The sequence below is a fragment of the Camelina sativa genome, chromosome 13, assembly GCF_000633955.1.
Source record: "Camelina sativa cultivar DH55 chromosome 13, Cs, whole genome shotgun sequence".
Classification (NCBI taxonomy): domain Eukaryota; kingdom Viridiplantae; phylum Streptophyta; class Magnoliopsida; order Brassicales; family Brassicaceae; genus Camelina; species Camelina sativa.
Window position 1 is genome coordinate 6,382,892 of NC_025697.1, and position 21,593 is coordinate 6,404,484.

Sequence of the window (21,593 nt, forward strand, 5' to 3'; positions counted from 1 at the left end):
AAACGTTCTTTGATCTGTAACATCAAATCTTGATGATCGCTCATGATTATATATAAAAATTATCTATTTCTTGAAAACTTAAGGAAAAAGAAGTTTGGTGATCACTCGTGTTCTAGAGACTTAAGGAGTTTGTGTGTGTGTGGTGCAGGTGTGTTGTGTCTTGGTTACTTTGATGATACTACGTAATTTTGTAGCACCAAAGTTACAGAGAAGTTAAAACCAAACAAAACTTATATCGAGTTGTAGTTTAATTATGGTTTTTTGTGGTTGTGAATTAATCTTCTTTTCATAACAAAAAAAAAAAAAAAACACTAGAATGAAACCACTACGTGGTCTCGCATTGGTCAACTATCTCACTGGTTAGATATTTCTTTATTTCACAAAAGCAATCATCTTTTAAACAACAATAACACTGATTTACTTTAAAATATGGTATTTGTGTCTAGTTCAAACGCAATGTATAAAAATATGACTTAATTCACATATAATTTAACCTTAAGTGTTTTTCCTACTAATGATACTAAATATTCTCTTATTGCAAGAAGAAGTTAGGAATTAGTCAATTAACTATTTGTAACGATTCCATTTGATCCATTAATATTCTTTCTTATTGCTTTTTTTAAATCTGTGGCCATGAACATTTCACGCCTAAATTTTGCAAATAACGATATTTTATCAACGATTTTACAAACTAAATCAAGATTAGTAATAGATAGGTGACGGCACGCCGATGACAGAAGCTTCGGTCCGTATATACGAATGTGAAATGGATGTTTGAAATACAAAGGGAAAAGCAAACAATCATAATCGTTTTTTCTAACTATTAGAAACGACAAAGTATTTAGAGATGACTTTTTTTATTTATTTTTGAGTTAAAAATATAAAGTATACAACAAAATGAATATATATAGTTTTCTATTTTTTTTTTAATATAGTTTTCTATTCCCTTTAAGTTAAAATTAAAAAATTAAAAATAATATAATATTTTATTATTTTTACATAAAATATATTATTTGATGCAATCTAACTAATGAAAAAAACTACATAGTACAAATAGTCATCGAACACAAAATTAACATAAATTAGTATATATAAACTTGTAAAATAATAAAACAAATGAAAATATCTAAAACATCTAATAAAAACTAAAAAAGAACAAAGGAGATCTAATAAATAGTTTTTTTTTGTTTGTTTGTTGTCTGCTACATTATTATCATAGATAGATATGTTAAAGAAATAGTTTTTAATTGAAAATGGAAGACTTATTATTGATTTTTAAAATTGAGTGGTAGACTAATGGCTCATGATTTTCTTCTTTGCTATAATTCACATACGACCATGAGTTTCGTCACCATAACGATTAGTTATAACCTTTTCTTCTTTTTGTTTCCTTTTATATAAAGAAAGATATATGATATTTTTTGTGTGACTATTATAAACTCGTAGCTTACGTAAATCAAGTGTATATGAGATAAGCTTTTTCATGCCCAAAATCCAATCCAATTATATTAAAAAAATTAGTTCAAAAAGTTCTTAAGCTTTTTTTTCTTTCGTCTTTGTTGTAAGAACGTAGTTAATCTTCGCAAATAAATTTGAAGTCGAGAGATAAATAAGGAATACAAGAAGAGACAGCTGAGAGTTTTCAATGAGCAAAAAATGGAACAATCCAAATGTGTATAATACTATGGTTTATACATATACACACAACATATTAATCCCAGTCAAAATCGTAAAAACTAATTAATAATATCGCTTGTCTCAAAACAAAAACAAAAAAAAGAGCTAAGTAGTTTTACATGAACACACAGAGGCTCCTGCGTCTACTCTGTTTTGACAGTTAACGTTCCAGGCAAAGCATTTTTGAACAAGAAGCCGATTTCTGAGCTTCAGCCTCTTTGAGGCCATACCAGCCAATAGTCAACGATCAGCTGTAAGGTGTGTGTGTTTTTCACTTGTGAGGTCGTAGCTCAAGCTTGTAAGCTCGTATTTCCATGGGAGAGATCGAGACACGTCCTTCCCTTGGCGATGAACCATCTCGGGTTGGCTCTTGATCGTCGTACCCTAATATCTCCATGTCTTCTTGCAAGAGATTTAGTGAAGTTGGTTTTACCTTTGTAGCCGCAAGATCTTTGAACATGTCGGAGAAGTTCACCGGTTCATTAGCCACGCTTGTGCAGTTTGCTCTTCTTCCTTTATGGCAATAAGCTGAGTCCCAAGCTCGTCTGTTGAGGATAAGAGCGAACCTTGGCTTGTCTTCTTCCGATTGCTGAGAGTATTTGGATGGACGCGGAACCTTGAAATTCACTATGTGGAGGTCACACGGTAATGGTTTGGCTAAAGGAGCAAAGGAACCGTATTGCGGACCACGCACAGATATGTCTTGCGGTTTCTTGGCAATGAATGTGTTTATGGGATAGTTCAAGTGAGCACCAACGAGGTGAGAGAGCAGCGAAGGGTTCCTAGGGTTAGGGTTGGAAGTATGGTCTGACTGAGAAATGTTGGATTCAACAAGAAGGTGAAAAACCACGGTCATTGCGCGGTTGTCCATCACGCCTTGCCCGAGACCACGTCCGTCATCACGAACTAACCGTCTGTCCAGCATAATCTCCAACCAACCCTCTCTGAGGCTTGCAACACCGNTTGGCTCTTGATCGTCGTACCCTAATATCTCCATGTCTTCTTGCAAGAGATTTAGTGAAGTTGGTTTTACCTTTGTAGCCGCAAGATCTTTGAACATGTCGGAGAAGTTCACCGGTTCATTAGCCACGCTTGTGCAGTTTGCTCTTCTTCCTTTATGGCAATAAGCTGAGTCCCAAGCTCGTCTGTTGAGGATAAGAGCGAACCTTGGCTTGTCTTCTTCCGATTGCTGAGAGTATTTGGATGGACGCGGAACCTTGAAATTCACTATGTGGAGGTCACACGGTAATGGTTTGGCTAAAGGAGCAAAGGAACCGTATTGCGGACCACGCACAGATATGTCTTGCGGTTTCTTGGCAATGAATGTGTTTATGGGATAGTTCAAGTGAGCACCAACGAGGTGAGAGAGCAGCGAAGGGTTCCTAGGGTTAGGGTTGGAAGTATGGTCTGACTGAGAAATGTTGGATTCAACAAGAAGGTGAAAAACCACGGTCATTGCGCGGTTGTCCATCACGCCTTGCCCGAGACCACGTCCGTCATCACGAACTAACCGTCTGTCCAGCATAATCTCCAACCAACCCTCTCTGAGGCTTGCAACACCGAGAGATTGGCGAGAGTGCACAGAGAATCTCTGACCGTTTGATCCTTGGATAAATGCAAGAGATGGCATCGGGTAGTAGTTTCCTTGAAGAGGGATCTTATCATAAGTTTCTCTCCTGCTCATTTGGAAACCATTGAGATCTGAATAAAAGACCTTCTTGTTGTCAACATCAGTCTTGTACCGGACAATCAATTCCTGGTCATTAAAATCCTTACCTAGAAGCTCAACATGGTATTCTATCTCGACCACTAGATCCTGAAGCGTATTACCTCCAGTGTAAAGACGAGTCTTGTGCGAGAGGGGTGATTTCTCATATCTGGTTTTAGGGTAAGAGAAGACTTCTTGAACCAGCAGACCCTCAGAGGTGACTATATGTCCACCAGGTTGAACAATAGGCTGAGCTTCACCATTTGGTTTGAACAAGTAAGCTCCACTTTCTGGACTTGAGTACATACCTATCTCTTCTCCCACAACAGTCTCTGATCCGTTTCTATGGACTATCTTCCGCAGTAATCCGTTCTTCACATCGAACACAAGAGTCTGATGTTCATTTTGGATCTCAGTAACGTCGCTGTCTAGTTTGGAACAGGAATATGGAGCAGGACAAGGAAATTGGTCAAACTCAGAAGCGTATTTAAGTTTAGACTGTGTAGCTTTCTCACATTCGACGTTCCCATTAGCAATGTAATATGTTCTCAGACCAAGAGCTGGGATGGAAGCTTTCCAGTAAAGGCGATGCCTGCCAGTGAATAGTTTGGTATTGTCATGTTGCACTTCAGGAGCAATTTGGCTAGGGACACAAGTCCAGTTTGAGTCCAGAACCGAGATTTCAGCGCGGTTAACAACAACAGTCACTACCTCCTCTCTCGTCTGTTCCGATGGATTGAAGAGTATAACAGTGTGTGAATTCCCTTCCCGCGCAGCAATTGGCTTGTGAACCGGCCGAGCATCATACTTCGATCTCACTTGCTCTGCCTCGAAAAATGATGGAGATTGATCAGATTTGTCTTTCTCGTGACGGATCCCAAGAAGAACTTCTATTGCCTTAGACATAAAGATCTGAAGGTCTTGCAATGAAGTATGCATCCGTGTGCCGTAATCTTGTACCACGTAATCCTTAGCAGTTCCTGTTACCCCATCATGGTGCTGGAAAAGAGCTAGATTTCTTCTTGCAGCAGTTAGCTTATACGAAAAGCTAGTTGGGAATTTCTCACACTGAATTCGATGGCAATAACCTAACACAAACGACATCATGATCTCAGCTCCACGAAGGGTATGCTCGAGCACACGATCAACAGCTTTGAAGAAAGGCCTTGAAACATAATAACCACTCCAATAGTCTTGTTGCCTATCTGCATATGTAAAAAAGTCACCTGACAGAGAAGGGAAACCAACAACCTGACCAGAGCCAACCTCACCAGGAAGAGAGTAATTTACTCTGTCAGCTTCTTCTCGGAGTGTTCTGAAATAATCCTCTAAAGTACCAAACTTTGCCTCTGCATTTAGACTAGGATTCGAGTTGATGTGATCAAACAACAGCTGGTAGTTACGAAACTGAGCTTCGGCTTCATCAATACTGATGTACCTAAAATCATCTCCAAGAGGTATAAGAAGGGTATTTGTTCTATAAAGGGAGGATTTTTTCCTGTACTGATCCAGAAGCTTTAATGCCCTCTCCTGCACATTTTCTTGTGTAGTCTCCACTGGGTGCTTTCCCCATGGACAAAGTTCATACTTAAATCCCTGCATCCGAGCAAAATCAAACTGACAGCAAACTGCAGGCTCTGGTCCACACGTGTGTGGGATATCGTATGAATAAAAAGGCATCATGTGAACAAAAATATCAGTTGTTTCCATAGCGTCCCAACTCTGACGCCAAATATATTCCAGATTCTTATGCAGTGCAAGGTCTTTCTTAAGCTCGTAATGAGTTCTCTGAATCAGCATGTTTTCAAAACCCATACGGCGGAGGAGATAAGCCATGGTTGATGAATAGCCAAAAGGATCTATGGCCCAAGAATTCTTAGGAATAACCCCAATTGTGTCATTCAGCCACATATTACCCTCTGCGATCTGCAGAAGAAGTGGTAAAAACAAAATCAGATACAAGAGCACAGGCAGTATAAGAAGAAAACATGGTTTACACTTAGAAAACCTAAAACTCCTTTAAGATGTTTAACCCAAAAAGGAACACAGTGCAAGAAGCATTATCTCTAGCCAATTGATAGTCTAACAACACACGTTCTTATATAGGCATAACCAAAAAAAAGAGGGTCTTTAGGTCAAAGGAGGTATCAGGTAATGATGAACTATAACCAACCATAACTGACATAATAAATACACACTAAATGGCTAGCGGAAGCAGAAACATTAAATGAAAATGAGGTAATCATCTATATTTCAGTTATCATCTTTGTTTCAGTAAGCGTTATATTTCTAAAAACAAACTGGAGCAGAGAAATTAAGTGCATAAAACTGGAAAGTCACATGTTGCTGTACATACCTGTTCAATTATGGCAAAATAGTGTGAATTAGCCTGCAGGAAACATCAAGAAGAAACTTAGTACATACATCTCAATCAAAACAATCAGCATATGAATGGCATGGAACTAAACAACCGTTTCTTCTTCTTTTTTTTTTATAAAAACCAAACAAGTCAGAAACATACCTCATCATTCATTACCCAGCCACCTCCAACGATCTCTAACTGCCCATTCTTGACCAAGTTAGTCAAAGCTTCCTGTTTATTGGGCGAAGCATCTCTCCACCATCTCTCCAGATATGACATCTCCTCCCATATAAACTTTCTTCTCGAATCCTATTTCAACAGATTCAAAACAAACCCCCACACAAATTAGATTCTAGCTAAATGAGAAACAACAACATGTATCTGCAAGAGTGAAAACACTCACACCCTACTGTTACATAAACTATGAATATCTGGCTGTAATACTTAAAAGTTATCCTTTCAATTTCACAAAACCCACAACTAAAAATTCAAAGCGAACGAGCTTAAAAATTCAAGCTTTAGCTCCAAAACTACAAACTTTCCAAAAAAAAAATCGAGCTTTAAAACTCTGTTTCAACACGAAAATTAAAAAAAAAAAAAAAAACAGAATCCAGCAGAGAAGTTGTTGAAGAGTTAAATGACGTCATGAGAAATTCACTCTAAAAGATTGTTCACGGGATAATCATGGGGGAGAGAATGAATAATAAAATTAAAAAAAAAAAAAAGCAAAAAACTTTGGTGACATTACCTTAGATAAAGTCTCAACAATGGTGTCCAAAATATGCCTAGATTGTCTCTGATAATACTCCTCCACAGTTAATTTCCAACCAGGATCGTTATGAGAGTGAGGCACAACGAAGATTTTAAGCTTCTCTTTGTCCCACTCATCGCCTTTATACGTAACTCTCCAACCTTGTTTCCACGGACCACCATCTACATCAAGAAACTCAATCCTGTCGTACAGATCTTTGGTAGTGATATCAACTACGGCGCCTCCTGAATTGGAATCGTTTAAAGGCCGTCGATATATATTCTTCCGTGGCTTCACGATCCGATTGGATCTGGAGGTTAAGAAACGTGAGGAGAACGGTCCAGGTACGCCGAAGTGGAAGAGAGTAAGGAAGAAGAAGAGGAGTGAGATGACGAGTGCGATGACGAAGAAGTTTGCGAATAAGAAATTCATTACGACTGTTCGTTTTCGTGGCTTTCGATTGATCGCTAGTTTTGACTTCGATAAGGCTGTTGGGAGGAGTGAGTGACCCCATCCGCTGCCGCTTCCGCCGCCGACTCCGCTGGTGGAGCTACGGCGCGTGTTGCCGATGTAGGAGGAGAACGGCATGATCCTCTTCTCCTCTACTCGTCGGGATTTCCAAAGGCTTTTCTTTTCTGCTTTTTTTTTTTTCCTATCTAAACGAACGAAACTACGTCGTTTTCAAGTGGTCGGTCTTTTTTTTTTTCCCCTGATTGGGTCTGAGATCAATATATATATGTAAAGTGCGATGGTCGGTCTGTTTATATTCCATGGACTTCTGGAATCTGGATTGTGTTTGGTCTTTTGTAAATTCGAGTTATTAATCGTGGTTTTATTGTCTTTTCCACCTTAGGTAAATTTCCTTTTTATTTTTCTTTTGGTAAAACTTGATCAGAAAATTATTACATTTTTGTTACGTTTTGACTTTGACGTATGTATTACAACAATTTATACCATGTCATTGGATAAATTAGAGATTTGGTGATTCCACTCGCTCTAAACATAATTGGATCAAATTGTAGGCCCAAAAACATAAACTGTGAAACAAACAAAAAGGTTTAGGAGGATGAATGGGTCCAAATTCTAGATTTTCTTATCACTTAGAAACTTATATTGAAACAATTTAGTCTCACTATATAACATGAATAAAACTCACATTTACTTGATTCCGAAGAAGCTCAAATCGGTGCGATTGTCTGAATTCAGACCGATTAGCTTAAGCAATATTATCTACAAGATCATTGCGAAGGTTTTGGCGAATAGGCTTAAGAAGGTTCTGTCTGATGTGATTTCTGATACTCAGACAACATTTATTCAAGGTCGACTCATCTCAGATAATATCTTGGTGGCTCACGAGCTAATTCATGCTCTTAACTCGAATAATAAATGCTCCGAAGAATACCTAGCTATCAAGACAGATATCTCCAAGGCATTTGATAGGATTGAGTGGTCTTTCCTAAAGGATTCATTGAAGCTGCTTGGTTTCTCTGAAAAGTGGATCAGTCTTTTAATGAGCTGTGTAGCATCTGTAAACTACCAGGTTCTGATTAATGGTACACCTTATGGGGAGATCATACCGACAAGAGGACTGAGGCAGGGAGACCCACTCTCACCATACCTCTTTGTTCTATGCACTGAGATGTTAGCAAGAATGCTACGGAAAGCTGAGGGAGAAGGAACACTTACTGGACTGAAAGTCGCAAGAGGAGCCCCCTCTATCTCTCACCTTCTCTTTGCCGATGATAGTATATTCTACTGTCGCGAGAAAAAAGAGGAGATACAAAACTTGCTAAGCATCCTTGATGAGTATAGTCTCGCTTCAGGACAGAGGATAAACTATCAAAAGTCGAGTATCTATTTTGGGAAGAATGTCTTACAGGAAAGAAGGACTGAAATCAAAAGTGAAACCGGGATCCTTGAAGAAGGAGGAGAAGGATTTTATTTAGGCCTTCCGGAAGCTTTTGGTGGTTCCAAAGTTACCATCCTGAGTTACTTAAAGGAGCGACTTCAGCAAAAAAATATCAGGTTGGTAAACAAATTTTCTATCTCCTGGAGGCAAAGAGATTCTTTTGAAGGCAGTAGCAATGGCCTTACCGACTTACACCATGGCATGCTTTAAACTCCCTAAGGCGATCTGTCAACAAATGGCTTCAGTGATGGCTGATTTCTGGTGGAGAAATAAACAAAACACAAGGGGTATGCATTGGAAGGCTTGGGATCAACTTAGTAAACCTAAAAAGGAAGGAGGTTTGGGCTTCAAAGATATCGAATTATTCAACATTGCTCTTTTAGGGAAACAACTTTGGAGGATGCTTGCATATCCAAATACTTTGATGGCCAGAGTATTTAAGAGTAGATATTTCAGCAAAACCAATCCACTACAAGCAAGACTAGGCTACCGATCCTCATATGCATGGAGAAGTATTTTTGAAGCTCAAGAACTTTTGAGACAAGGGGCAAGAATGGTAGTTGGCGATGGTGAATCAATCAATATCTGGAAAGATCAATGGACCCTTCATAAACCTGCAAGAAGTGTGCAACGAACCAAGCAGATCGCGCCTATGTTTAGATCTACAGTGGCTTCACTGACAAAAGTAAGTGATTTACTCACTGAAAATAGAAAAGAATGGCGAAGAGATCTTCTGGAACTGGTATTTACTGATGAAGATAGGAGATTGATTGAGGACTTGAGACCGATAGGGAAGAACAGACACGATGGATACACTTGGGATTATACACGATCTGGTCACTATTCGGTGAAGTCTGGCTACTGGGTACTTACTCAGATTATTCAAGCAAGGAACCGTATACAGGAAGTGGACCAACCAAGCTTAAACCCTCTCATTCAGCAAGTGTGGCAAACTGAGACCAGCCCTAAAGTCCAGCACTTTCTGTGGAAATGTCTGACTAATTGTATTTCAGTGGCGAGGAACTTGTCTTACAGACATCTGGCTAGAGAAAATGGTTGTCCAAGGTGTCCCAATATTGAAGAATCAATCAATCATCTCTTGTTCCACTGTACTTACGCTCGCCAAGTCTGGGCCTTATCGCCAATACCGGCCCCTCCAGGTGGAAACTGGACTGAATCGTTTTATGCTAATATGTACCATATTCTAAATCTTCAAACTTTATTACCCCAGTTCGATGGATTAGAAAAGATCATTCCTTGGTTGTTATGGAGACTTTGGAAGGCAAGGAATGACTTTATCTTTAAGGGAAAGGTTTATTCAGCTCAGGATACGGTAACAAAGTCACTGGAGGATACGGAAGAGTGGACTAAGAGAAAGGAACATGAAGGAACAGAAGGAGACCATCCCGTAACAAGAACCATTGCCATTGAAAAATGGCAACCCCCACCACCAGATTGGGTTAAATGTAATACTGATGGATCTTGGGTGGGGTGAACAATCCGAGCGGTATAGGATGGGTCCTAAAGAACCAAAAGGGGAAAGTTTTATGGTTAGGAGCACATGCTATACGTAAAGCACATTCGGTCTTGGAAGTGGAGTTGGAGGCTTTAAGAATGGTGATTGCCTCAATGGTAAAACTGAATTATAACCGAATCATTTTTGAATCAGACTCGTTGAGGCAGTCAATTTGGTGAATAACATGGAATTTGGCCAGCTTTTGCCCCAATCCTCCAAGATATACAAAAAAATGTTATTTTTTTTAAAAAAATATATAGAGGGAGTATATTTTAGAAAAACATCCTACGTACACATCATCGATATCAAGTTTAAGTATTAGATGACAACTGAAATTTAATATGTTTACCGATGAAAGTGACAATGATGTAGAAATATGAATTTTTTTTTTTTGCTATTTATATATAAATATATATATCGTATTTATATGAGATAAATATGCAACTAATATTGTACAATCTTCTTTGTAAATAACGATAAGTATGTTTTAGAAAAACACATGAAAAGAAATACTAAAAACGAATGATAGAAAGAATTCTCAACTTCGAAGAAGAAATTTCGACATACCTACAAAACGTATGACAAAAAGAAGCCATACAAAACGAACTTTTTGCCATAATTAAAAATTATGATTGCATGATTCTAATCATATCTAAAAATTCTAACTAGGTTAATACATATACAAAATTTTCAGAAGAAAAAATATAATCAATCTATATATATATATGTAACACTTGTTGTATATCGTGCTCGAAATTACATAATTTTAAAAAAGTCAAAAAGAAATTTACAAAAGCTTTAAAATTAGGCAATGACATTGAATACTTGTATTTGTAAAAAAAAAGAAAACATTGAACCGGTAAAAGTATTTCCTAATTTGAAAAGAACCCGCCTATAACATAAAAAAAAAAAGAAGGGTTTTTCTAAGGGCACAACAAAGCTCAGATCCAAACACCAACTCTCTTATCTCTCTCTCTCTCGCTTTCGCTTTCGCTTATTTATACTTGTGTCTCCATCCAGAAAATATCTTTTTGTTGTCTTTGTCTTGTCTCTCCCTCAGGAATATGGAAGCTCTCGGTCTCGGTCACCAGCCTTACAGCCGCAAGGAGAAGTCTCTCGGACTTCTTGTCTCCAAGTAAAAATCCCATCTCATCTCATCTCATCTCATCTCATCTCATCTCTCTCTCACTCTCGCTCGCTAGTCGCTCTATCTCTTACGATTCTGATCAGATTGTTATTTCCTTTTGTTTTTGTCACGTTTCCGTTGAATTTATTTATCATCGCCACTCTATTTATGTTTGTTTTTCCCGTTTATTATTTTCAGTTTTTTGAAACTGTACAACCGCGACGGTGTTGATTTGATTGGTCTCGATGATGCCGCCGGGAAATTAGGTGATTTTTTTTTTTTTTTTTTTAAATTTCCTCCCTATTATTTCGTCTTCGATTGGGTTTTTGATGATAATATTATGCGTTATTCAATTGAAGAAAATAAAATTAAAAAAAAAAAAAAATCCCAGGCTTTGATTTCAATAGATTGGTGTGTAATTGTTGATATCTGGGAATTGTAGGAGTTGAACGTCGGCGTATCTATGATGTGGTCAACATATTGGAGAGTATTGGGGTAAAAAACCTTTGATGTTTTTTATTTATTTATTGTTGTCTGATTGAGATTTTGATTTGAGCTGCTTAGGGTTTTTGTGGTGTTTTGTTTCTAACGCAGCTTGTTGCGAGAAGAGGGAAGAATCAGTACTCGTGGAGAGGTTTTGGAGAAGTCCCTCGTGCTCTCGCTGAACTCAAAGTACTTGAACGAATCAATCTATATGGCTTTTCTTTGTAGGTTCATGATTGTTTTTGTGTTGTTGACAAGGGTTTTTTGAGTTTTTTTTTTGTCTCTACAGGAAGAAGGAATGAAAGAGAAGTTTGGGGTTGTCCCTTTTGTGACCAAGTCGGAGATGGTAACTTCATATTTCAGTTTCTGTTGCTGTTGTCTCTTTTGTGCTTATGATTCTGCCAAAAATCCTCAATGAATATGGATTATTATATGTGAATAGGTCTTGTATGAGGAAGAAAGACAAGAATCTTTCAAGTTAACTCCTGAGGATCAAGATAACTCACCATCCCTCAAACTTGGTAATCTTCTTATGTTTTGAGCATCATTGATTAATCCATTCACTTAAGCATTACTCTATGCATTTTCCTATTTAGTCCAATTCATTTACTCTCGATCTTGATTTCTATATGAATGAAGACACATGTCCTTGCTAGTCATTGAAACATTTCCAGGATACGATTCGTGTTTGGAAGCTAACTTACTAGCCTAACCTTGTTTTTGTTTGCTGCTATTTTTTGTAGACAACAAGAAGGAGAGATCTCTCTGGCAACTTTCTCAGAGCTTTGTGAAGCTGTTTCTATGCTCTGATGTAAGTGAATATGTATATTTGATATCTCCTCTCTCTCTAAACAACTGGTTAATTACCAATTAGTTGACACCTCTCTTGTTGCTACTTTGACGTCAGGATGATCTGATCACACTCGATGGGGCTACCAAAGCATTGCTGAATGATCCACAGGATCCAACGACTATGAGAAGTAATCCTTATTCCTTCCCTTGACCTTGTTTGTTCTCTGATTATTTATTACATACAAAAGCAATAACCAAACCCCATTTTTGTAAACTCTCTGCAGCCAAAGTTAGGCGCCTTTACGACATTGCAAATGTGTTTTCCTCAATGAACCTAATTGAAAAGGTATCAAATACTATAAGATCTTGTTTTTCCATGCAGATTTAATATGCGCAATCTTGGAGATTTCAATCTCTCATCTTCTTGTTTTTAATTTTCTTATGTTCATACTGTACATGCAGACTCATATTCCAGAGACTAAGAAGGCGGCATATAGGTGGTTGGGATCCATAGACATATCTGAAAACAAATTCCTTACTGCTTCTGCAAGCTCAAGTGATCGTATTGAGACTAAGAAGGCGGCATATAGGTGGTTGGGATCCATAGACATATCTGAAAACAAATTCCTTACTGCTTCTGCAAGCTCATGTGATCGTATTGAGCCTAAAAAGCGGGCATTTGGGACCGAGATCACCAACTTTAGCGCAAAGAGAAACAAAGCAAATTGTTCTAAAGACCGCAAGCATAACGGGAAACAAAACACAAGCAGAGCAATCAAGGAAGAACCAGTTGATGTGAAACCTGACGTGACGATTGCCTTTGGATCATCCACTCCCGCTGGCGCTTCTGGGATGAACAACCTTAGGCCAAGACTTGGAGTTATCGAGGCCCTTTCTTCTATGTACCAACCACAATACTGCAATCCTGGTAAAATAACTAACTACTCTCTTCTATACTTATGTCACACAATTTTGCTTTCTATGGAAATTCCTGAGTTATATGTTTTCCTTAATAACATAATCTGTGGGGACTCCTTACAAATGAAAGTTTTGTTTCATGAACAGCGTTATTTGGTCTTCTTGCGCATTACAAAGAGACATTTGAGTCATGCAAAGAAGAGTTTGGTCGGAAATGACTTAATCAGGTAGATTAACTTGATTCCCTGATCAAAAACCAAATTTTAGTGCTCTTTTGCGTTATAAACTACAGAAAAAAAAACTCGTACAGTGGTGATCATTTACTTGCAAATCAGAGCGTTATCTTTTGGTTTTTGTGGAATATTTATAAAATAACTTAAAAGGTAGCTGGCCGTTTAGGTTTTCAATCGTTCCTTAGTCGTTACTAATATTAATTGTGTAATCCATTTGATACAATTTTGGTTCTTAAAGCCTCAAAACAGTTTTCGTCTTTTGGATGCTATTACAGTTCTATTATATATATATCTATCTACGTTAAAAGGAAAATTTAAAAGTGCAAAAATGCCAAACTATATATGAAAAAAAAAAGATTAAAGTTTGCACTTTTTTTTTTCTTTTAGAGTTGAATGTAAAATTGTAATCAACCTAAAACCATTTTTACGACAAATGTCATCTGTGTTTTCTTTTAAATTTGTAAGTAGAAAAAAGTAGATGCATTTGTGTAAATCTGGTTTTAAGCTGAAGACAACATTGAATTCAAAAAATAAAAAAAATGCAAACTTTATTCGCTTTTGTAGTTTGGTATGGTTCGATTTTTATCATAGACTACGAAACTAGACCTGGGCGTAAAAACCCTACCCGAATATCCAATCCGGAATCCAACCCAAAAAATCGGGTTTGGGTTGGGTACGGGTTTGCCTATAAAATTCTATTGGATTCTATTTTCTAATATCCGTGGGTTCGGGTTAGGGTCGGGTAATACCTGATACCCGTTTGGATACCTATTAAACCTGAACATATAAACATATTTATAATATTTATCATTAATATAATGCAATTATCCCAAAATTATGATTATAATTTTGAATATTTCATTTAGTTTTATACCTAAATATAAAAAATAATCAAAATATCTAAAATATTTTGTTATGTAAGTCAAAATTTAACTAAATTTATTTAAATTTAGTTATATTTTTTTGGATACCCGGTAGTTCGGGTACTAATCGGGTTCTAAAATTTGTAACCCAAACCGACCCGAACCCGATAGTACCCAAACCGAACCGAACCGATATATCTAAAAATACCCAATGGATTCTATTTTTCTAAACCCGTTTACCCGAACCCGAATGGATAATTACCGAACCCGAACGGGTTACCTGAATGCCCAGCCGTATACGAAACCATCATAATGGTTACTGCTGGATTGGCTTGTACAAGGCTAACTCTTCTAAACTTGTAAAAGCTAGCCAAACTGTCCGGACATATAATTCCATTAGAGAAATCGTTATTACCATGTAAAAATTATAATTAATCATAGTATAATTAAAATTTAAAATAAAATTTGTCTTACTACTTTTGGGATGCTTTGTTGTAAGTTTGGTTTCGATGGGATTCTAGAACCTTCTGTTGCAGTAGTCGAAGTAGAAATATTCTTACGTGAGTCTGTCTCTTGACTTGATTATGCCGTTTAAAAGATGAGTGTATTATTATTTTACTCTGCCCAAACAAACCACGAGAAAAGACCAAAATCTAGGCTCTTAGTGGGCCTTCAGATCACTAAAACGAACGAAGCAAGATTTTTCTTAACAAAATAAATCAAATCATTTTTATATAAAAGTAAAAATAAATTACCAAAAAATATATAAAAGGAAACAATTGAAAAAAAACAAAAAGATTCTTCCAATACCCAACGCAGCCACACAGCTCTCAGAGAGAGAGAGAGACAAAAACAGAGAGCTCGAGAGACGCTCAACGATTAATGGCGGCCGCATCAGCGCGTGCCTTCTTCATGCTCTCTCGTGTTACTGACTTATCAAAGAAGAAGCTAATCCTTCACCAACCACCGCCTTCTTCCTCATCTCCTCGCCGGTTGTTACCTTATGCTCCGAATCTTGCGGTGTCGTCTTCCTCCTCCTCCGCTGTAATTAGCTGTCTCAGCGGTGGTGGAGTTTCATCCGACGATTCGTATGTATCTACTCGTCGGTCTAAGTTGGATCGAGGTTTCGCTGTGATCGCGAATTTGGTGAATCGGATCCAGCCGCTTGATACGTCTGTTATCTCCAAAGGCTTATCCGATTCAGCTAAGGATTCGATGAAACAGACGATTTCTTCTATGCTTGGACTCCTTCCTTCCGATCAATTCTCCGTTTCCGTTACCATCTCCGAGCAGCCTCTCTATCGTCTCCTTATCTCTTCCATCATCACTGGGTATATATATTTCGAATCTTTCTGTCTCTGATGACAATTTTGTTATAATATCTGGAACATTGTGGATTTAGGGATTTTGGTTTGTTTGAGGTTTTATTAGGTATACGTTGTGGAATGCGGAGTATCGTGTATCACTGAGGAGGAACTTTGATATACCGGTTGATCCTAGAAAGGAGGAGGATCAGTCTTTGGAAGACGATGTTAGATTTGGTTTGGAGAAGGGAGTGGGTGAGGATTTAGGGAATTGTGTTGAGGAATTAGAGAGACTGAGTCCTCAGGTGTTTGGAGACTTGTCACCTGAAGCGTTGAGTTATATTCAGCATTTGCAGTCTGAGTTATCTACCATGAAAGAGGTAACAGTCAAAGCTGAGTGTGTATCTCACCTTTCTTATTTCTTAGTTTAGCAGCTGTTGAGAGTTTTAATGGAATATTGCTTGTAATCGAATTAGTAGTGCAGACTTGTGAAGCTCCTTGTATTCCCCATGTTTGAAGTGTCTGTGCATACTCTCAGTATCATTGGTGAAGTCATGATTATGTTTCCATGAACGATGGTTTTATGTCTGGTTTGTGATGCTTATAAGCCTTAATACTTTGTTTTGTTCCTAATGTATATTTCAGGAGCTAGATTCACAAAAGAAGAAAGCTTTACAGATAGAATGTGACAAAGGAAACAAGAATGATTTGTTGGATTATTTGCGTTCCTTAGATCCCGAGATGGTACTTAACTTTGGGGTTTCGTTTTTTGATTCTTATTCTCGATCGCAAGATCCTCAATCTGATGACAAGAATCATATTTTACAGGTGACCGAGTTATCTCAACTGTCTTCACCAGAAGTGGAAGAGATCGTGAGCCAACTTGTTCAAAATGTATTAGAGAAGATCTTTGAAGGCCAGACGACTTCAAATTTCATGGAAAATCCTGGCGTAAGGACGACAGAAGGTGATGATGGAACGGGTAGAAAAGTAGACACTTCAAGGGATTACCTTGCAAAGCTCCTTTTCTGGTAGGCCAAACTCCTCTTAGGACGCAAATTGCAAATAATTAAAACAGAGCTTGTTAATCTCATCCACGGTCTGTTTCATTTCAGGTGCATGCTATTGGGACATCATTTAAGAGGTTTGGAGAATAGATTACATCTGAGCTGTGTTGTTGGGTTGCTGTAAAATCAGAGAATCAGAAAAAAGGAGACAAAAAAAGAAAAAGAAACATCAATGTATATTCTTCTCCCCCATTTTGATTTCTTTAATCTAAGCGTTACAGTTATTACCTATCAATGGCCCCTGCAATTTTCCACATCTTTTTGAGTTCTTCTAATTAGGTTTAAATGTCCAGATAGTTTTCGACCTCCTTGAGTTCTTTAAATTAGGTTTAGTTTCCACATAGTGTTAGGCTGTTAGCTAATCAAAGGAAATAAGGATCACTAGAAAAGTAGATAGATTCCATCATTCTCATTGGCTAGATAGATGTCTTCACATGCTATTTGTGTATCATTGTTATTTTATTCATTAATCTTTTTAATATACCTATTTGACTGTTTTCATATGTTCTTCAAGTAGGTGGTTGAGTAATTTAGTTGAATTTCTCACGTGTACCCACTTCACCAAACCCATCATGATAGTGATTAACGAAAGTAAATGAATTTAATACAGATAAGTTTGATATGAGTTCCGTTTAAATTTGATTTTATTTTTCTATCAAATATTGTTTAAAATACTGACTCGTTTTGGTGTGTATATATGATGTATCAACCCCGATTGTGCCATGCAGCCGAACAAACATGTTATCGGTTCTAGGTCGGTTTCTTGATTTCGTTTGGTTCATTTGGATAGAACATAAGTATGATAAAGACATGGTAGATGAGTTTTGTTTAAATTATTAAAAAAATTAGGTATAATAACTCTTAGAACATAAAACAAAAAAGAAGGAAATTCGTATGAAGACGGAACCAACCGAAAAAACAGCAGTAGGTTAATAACTTAGTAATGTCACACAAGAAGCATTGGACTCTCTTTATTTTGCTTCAAATATACAAATGTAACCTCTTAACGGTACTACTAGAAAAAGATGGGACTCCACCCAGTCTCAGAGGCTAACACCTCAAGCCCCTTTGGCTCTCTATCCGCTGCAGAATTCTACTCCCGCCACTCCGTCGCCCACTCCTCCGCCTACGTCACCAATCCTACCGGCCTTAAACTCTTCACCCAATGGTGGACTCCACTCAACCGTCCACCACTCGGCCTCATTGCTGTCGTCCATGGCTTCACTGGCGAATCCAGCTGGTTCCTTCAACTAACCTCCGTCCTCTTTGCCAAATCCGGTTACCTCACTTGTGCCATCGACCACCAAGGCCACGGCTTCTCAGACGGTTTAACCGCTCACATACCAAACATTAACCTTATCGTTGACGACTGCATTTCCTTCTTCGATGACTTCCGTAACCGTCACTCAACCTCCTACTTTCTCCCTTCCTTCCTCTACTCCGAGTCTCTAGGTGGCGCAATCGCTCTCTACATTACCCTCCGTCAAAAACACCAATGGAACGGTCTTATACTTAGCGGTGGAATGTGTTCCATCAGCCACAAATTCAAACCTCGGTGGCCGTTACAACACCTCTTAACCCTAGCAGCTACACTCATCCCCACCTGGCGTGTCGTCCCCACTCGCGGCTCCATCTCTGGCGTCTCTTTCAAGGAGCCCTGGAAGCGGAAACTCGCCTTCGCTAACCCTAACAGAACCGTAGGTCGACCACGAGCCGCCACGGCCTACGAGCTCGTACGAGTCTGCGAGGAACTTCAAAGCAGGTTTGAAGAAGTTGAAGTCCCGTTAATGATCGTACACGGCGGAGACGACGTCGTCTGTGATCCGGCCTCTGTCGAGGAGCTTTACCGGAGATGCAGTAGTAAAGACAAAACGATAAAAATTTATCCAGGGATGTGGCATCAGCTGATTGGAGAGTCGGAAGAGAACGTCGACTTGGTTTTCAGAGATGTTTTGGATTGGATTAAGGAACGATCTGAATCTCCACCATTGAAACTGGTAGAAAAGCTTAAAAACTCCGGCTAAAATGTAAACGATCTTAGTTTTCATATATGTATACTTATAAAATAAATAATCAAAATTTTTATATTAGTAAACAAATCCGAGAGTTTTGTATTTTGAGATCCTCAAGAATAGGTCAACTGAAATCTCCAATTCTTAGTTAACAAAAGATGTGAAAGTATGAATTTTGATAAGTTCAATGTCCATTGAAGAAAGATGAAAGATATAATGAAGGAAGTAGAAGGGAAAGTGAAGTTTTCAATGGCGGATTCGACAATGATGTTACTTGTTCAACAAGCTATGGACAAAGCTCATGAAAAGATCAAAACCAAACACGGTCTTCTCCTCCGTCTCAACGCCATTTCTATTTTCTACGAACTCGCTGTGTTACAGCTCGAGAGCTGTCTTAGTTTCGTCAGACAAGAGACCGATAAACTCGAGAGTAACCACGAGGAAGTGGTTCGCGATCTGAGAGAGATCAAAGACAGGCTTCACCACCGTCTCTTAGAGACAGAATTAGCTATTCTTGAGAAAGACAGACAGTTGTTGGAGAGTTCTGAGAATCAAGAGAGTCTAAGAAACGTGTTAGAGAGTAAAGAAACAGAGTTGGTTCATTTGCAAGATCTTGAGAGGAAGAGATTTCATAACAAGATTGGAGATTCTATTAATGAAGATGAGTTTTCTGAGCTGAAGAGCTCTGTTGATCAGCAAGTGATGAATCTTAGACAGAAGCTTGAGACAGAGTACGATGAATTGGGAGGAGAAACAGTGGATCCTTCAGGGGTTGATATCGATGTTTTGAAAGGGACAATGGATCTTGCTTTCAACAAGATGCATCACGCTATATTCTTGTCGGAATTAGGTCCGATTGAGCAGAGTTGGAGATGGTCTATAGAGAGAGACTCAATGTCGTTACTGATAAAAGGTTTCATGAATGGTTTAGAGGAGAAGATGGAGAAGGTAATGATGGTTGTGAGAGATTATGAATCAGGTTTTACAGAACGAGTTAGTTCGATTCGTAGAGAGGTAGAGTGTTTAGAATCTCAGATTGAACAGATCATCATCATCAACAGATCATCATCTCCTAGATCAGGTGTTGCCACCGCAGCAACAATATCATCATTATCTTCAATAGATTGTGAAATTGGTGTTGAGAAAGAAACTAAAGAGGATGAAGAAGAAGAAGAACAAGAACAAGATTCAAGAAATTTTCCTGTTTCGAAGTTGATAAAGAGTCATGAATCAATCATTAGGAGGAAAAGTGAAGAGCTTGTTCCTCCCAAAATCGAGTCTGTTAAACGTCAGAAGAGCTACAACAGCTCTAGCTCGAAGCGAGCTGTTGATGATATTGTGGCAGGTCTTGATAGCTTGATGAGTATTAACTCTAAGCTGTTGGAAAATATGTTTGATGATGGTGGTGGTGGTAGATATGATCATGAGCATGAAGTGGTAATAGATGACAATTTGGATGATGTTTGGATGAAAATGCAGAAGAATAGATCAGTGTTTTCAGACAATGTCAGAGAGGAGAAAGAAGATGCAGAGATGAAACTGTTAATATTGGAAGATACTTACTTGACTTTGCTCAAAAGTTTAATAACAGATGAGAACACAAACAGTAGAAAAGCGAAAGACGAAGAAGAAGTGATCAAGAATTGGGAGAAAGATTATGAGATTCTTCGTGAAGATGAAGAATTCAAACAAGAACTCAGTTGGATTGTTGTCACAGAGTTGCTAAGAGAGGTTTCAGAGACTATGGAGAATCATGAAAAGATTGATGCAAACAATAAACGAATGATCGCGGAAGAAGGAAACAAAGCCTGCTTGGAGATCTCTTTATTGTATGATGATTTTGATTTGAAGATTCAAGAGAAGTTAAAGATGGTAACTTTCAGGTGAGTAGAAAAAAAGAGTTCTTGGAAAAACAGTTTATGATGAAGCTTAAGTAGTGATCTCTTTTTGTTTGATTTTCGAGGTTACAAAACTTGGAGATAAAGATTGATACAACGATAGATTGTATAGCAGCGTTGAGACGAAAAGAATCAGTTTATAGAACAGCTTTTGTTCTTAGCTCTGAAAATCTCAAAAAGGCAGAAACTGAGGTAAAACAGTTTTTGAATTTCATTCTTAATTGTGAGTATTTATATGAATCAAATGATGAAAATGCAAAAATATTGCAGGTTGATCTTCTTGGAGATCAAGTCGATTCACTAGTGAAGCTACTACATAAAACACTTTGGACATTTCATCAACATCCATTGCTTCTCTGCAGTAACTCAGATGTAAGCTAACCTCTCTATTTTTAAAAGCAGATTGTTTCACAAGTAATCTCTATATAGAAAAATCTATTAATTTTGTCTTTTTGAATTTTTTTTTCAGATATTGGAGATCTCGAAGATGATCAAGAAAGAGTTATCATTTGAGGATTCATGAAACCAATTCTACTACATACAGACTGCATGATACAGTCATACACTATTCTTTTTCTTTCTCTTTTTTTCTTTTCATAAAATTTTTCAATATAAAATTTATGAAAGTCAACCTCAATTAATGTGATTTCCAAAAAATCTCTGAAGAAATTTTAAATTTATTACTAAAATACTTCTGCTATTGAAAAACAATAAATATGTTTAGCAAATCTTTGTTATACAATTTTAACATGACTAGGAAAATAAATTAAATAACTCACCAAAATTCTCATATTTAGTCCAAGTTACCATTTTCTATATAAGAACCCTAAAATTCCACTTATTAGAGACATCACAACAAGATCTTTAAAATTTTACCTGTCCAATTCCAGAAAATTGAAAAATGGAAACGAAACAGATCAAAGCGATGTTGTTCTTCTCAACTCTGATCGTGGCAGTGCTTTGCCGTCCTCAAT

General features: G+C 37.7%; 5 protein-coding genes across 7 annotated transcripts; 4 read left to right on the forward strand and 1 right to left on the reverse strand.

Moving 5' to 3' along the window:
* Positions 1,634-7,209, reverse strand: LOC104735512 (alpha-mannosidase 2). 3 transcript variants are annotated; one of them, XM_010455323.2, is made up of 6 exons: positions 6,496-7,209; positions 5,907-6,056; positions 5,742-5,774; positions 2,800-5,311; positions 2,569-2,583; positions 1,949-2,181 (listed from the first exon to the last, which is right to left on the reverse strand). In XM_010455323.2, exons 1-6 carry the CDS (start codon positions 7,084-7,086, stop codon positions 1,949-1,951), a joined length of 3,534 nt encoding a protein of 1,177 aa, XP_010453625.1. In that variant the 5' UTR covers positions 7,087-7,209. The 3 variants fall into 3 exon arrangements, with proteins under 3 accessions (XP_019090542.1, XP_010453624.1, XP_010453625.1); XM_019234997.1 differs by having other exon boundaries at positions 1,634-2,612; positions 3,213-5,311; XM_010455322.2 differs by lacking the exon at positions 2,569-2,583 and having other exon boundaries at positions 1,634-2,293; positions 2,894-5,311.
* Positions 10,865-13,744, forward strand: LOC104735513 (E2F transcription factor-like E2FD). Its single transcript, XM_010455324.1, has 11 exons — positions 10,865-11,058; positions 11,248-11,315; positions 11,492-11,544; positions 11,644-11,721; positions 11,822-11,878; positions 11,975-12,053; positions 12,276-12,343; positions 12,440-12,512; positions 12,609-12,670; positions 12,787-13,252; positions 13,390-13,744. The coding sequence occupies exons 1-11, from the start codon at positions 10,988-10,990 to the stop codon at positions 13,458-13,460; spliced, it is 1,146 nt and encodes a 381-aa protein (XP_010453626.1). The 5' UTR covers positions 10,865-10,987; the 3' UTR covers positions 13,461-13,744.
* On the forward strand, positions 15,131-16,940 carry LOC104735514. Its single transcript, XM_010455325.2, has 5 exons — positions 15,131-15,669; positions 15,770-16,022; positions 16,288-16,386; positions 16,471-16,673; positions 16,758-16,940. The coding sequence occupies exons 1-5, from the start codon at positions 15,221-15,223 to the stop codon at positions 16,831-16,833; spliced, it is 1,080 nt and encodes a 359-aa protein (XP_010453627.1). The 5' UTR covers positions 15,131-15,220; the 3' UTR covers positions 16,834-16,940.
* On the forward strand, positions 17,670-18,733 carry LOC104735515 (caffeoylshikimate esterase-like). The gene has a single exon (XM_019234505.1). The coding sequence runs from the start codon at positions 17,735-17,737 to the stop codon at positions 18,731-18,733; it is 999 nt and encodes a 332-aa protein (XP_019090050.1). The 5' UTR covers positions 17,670-17,734.
* On the forward strand, positions 18,926-21,142 carry LOC104735516. The gene is made up of 4 exons (XM_010455326.2): positions 18,926-20,604; positions 20,685-20,811; positions 20,890-20,991; positions 21,089-21,142. The coding sequence occupies exons 1-4, from the start codon at positions 18,926-18,928 to the stop codon at positions 21,140-21,142; spliced, it is 1,962 nt and encodes a 653-aa protein (XP_010453628.1).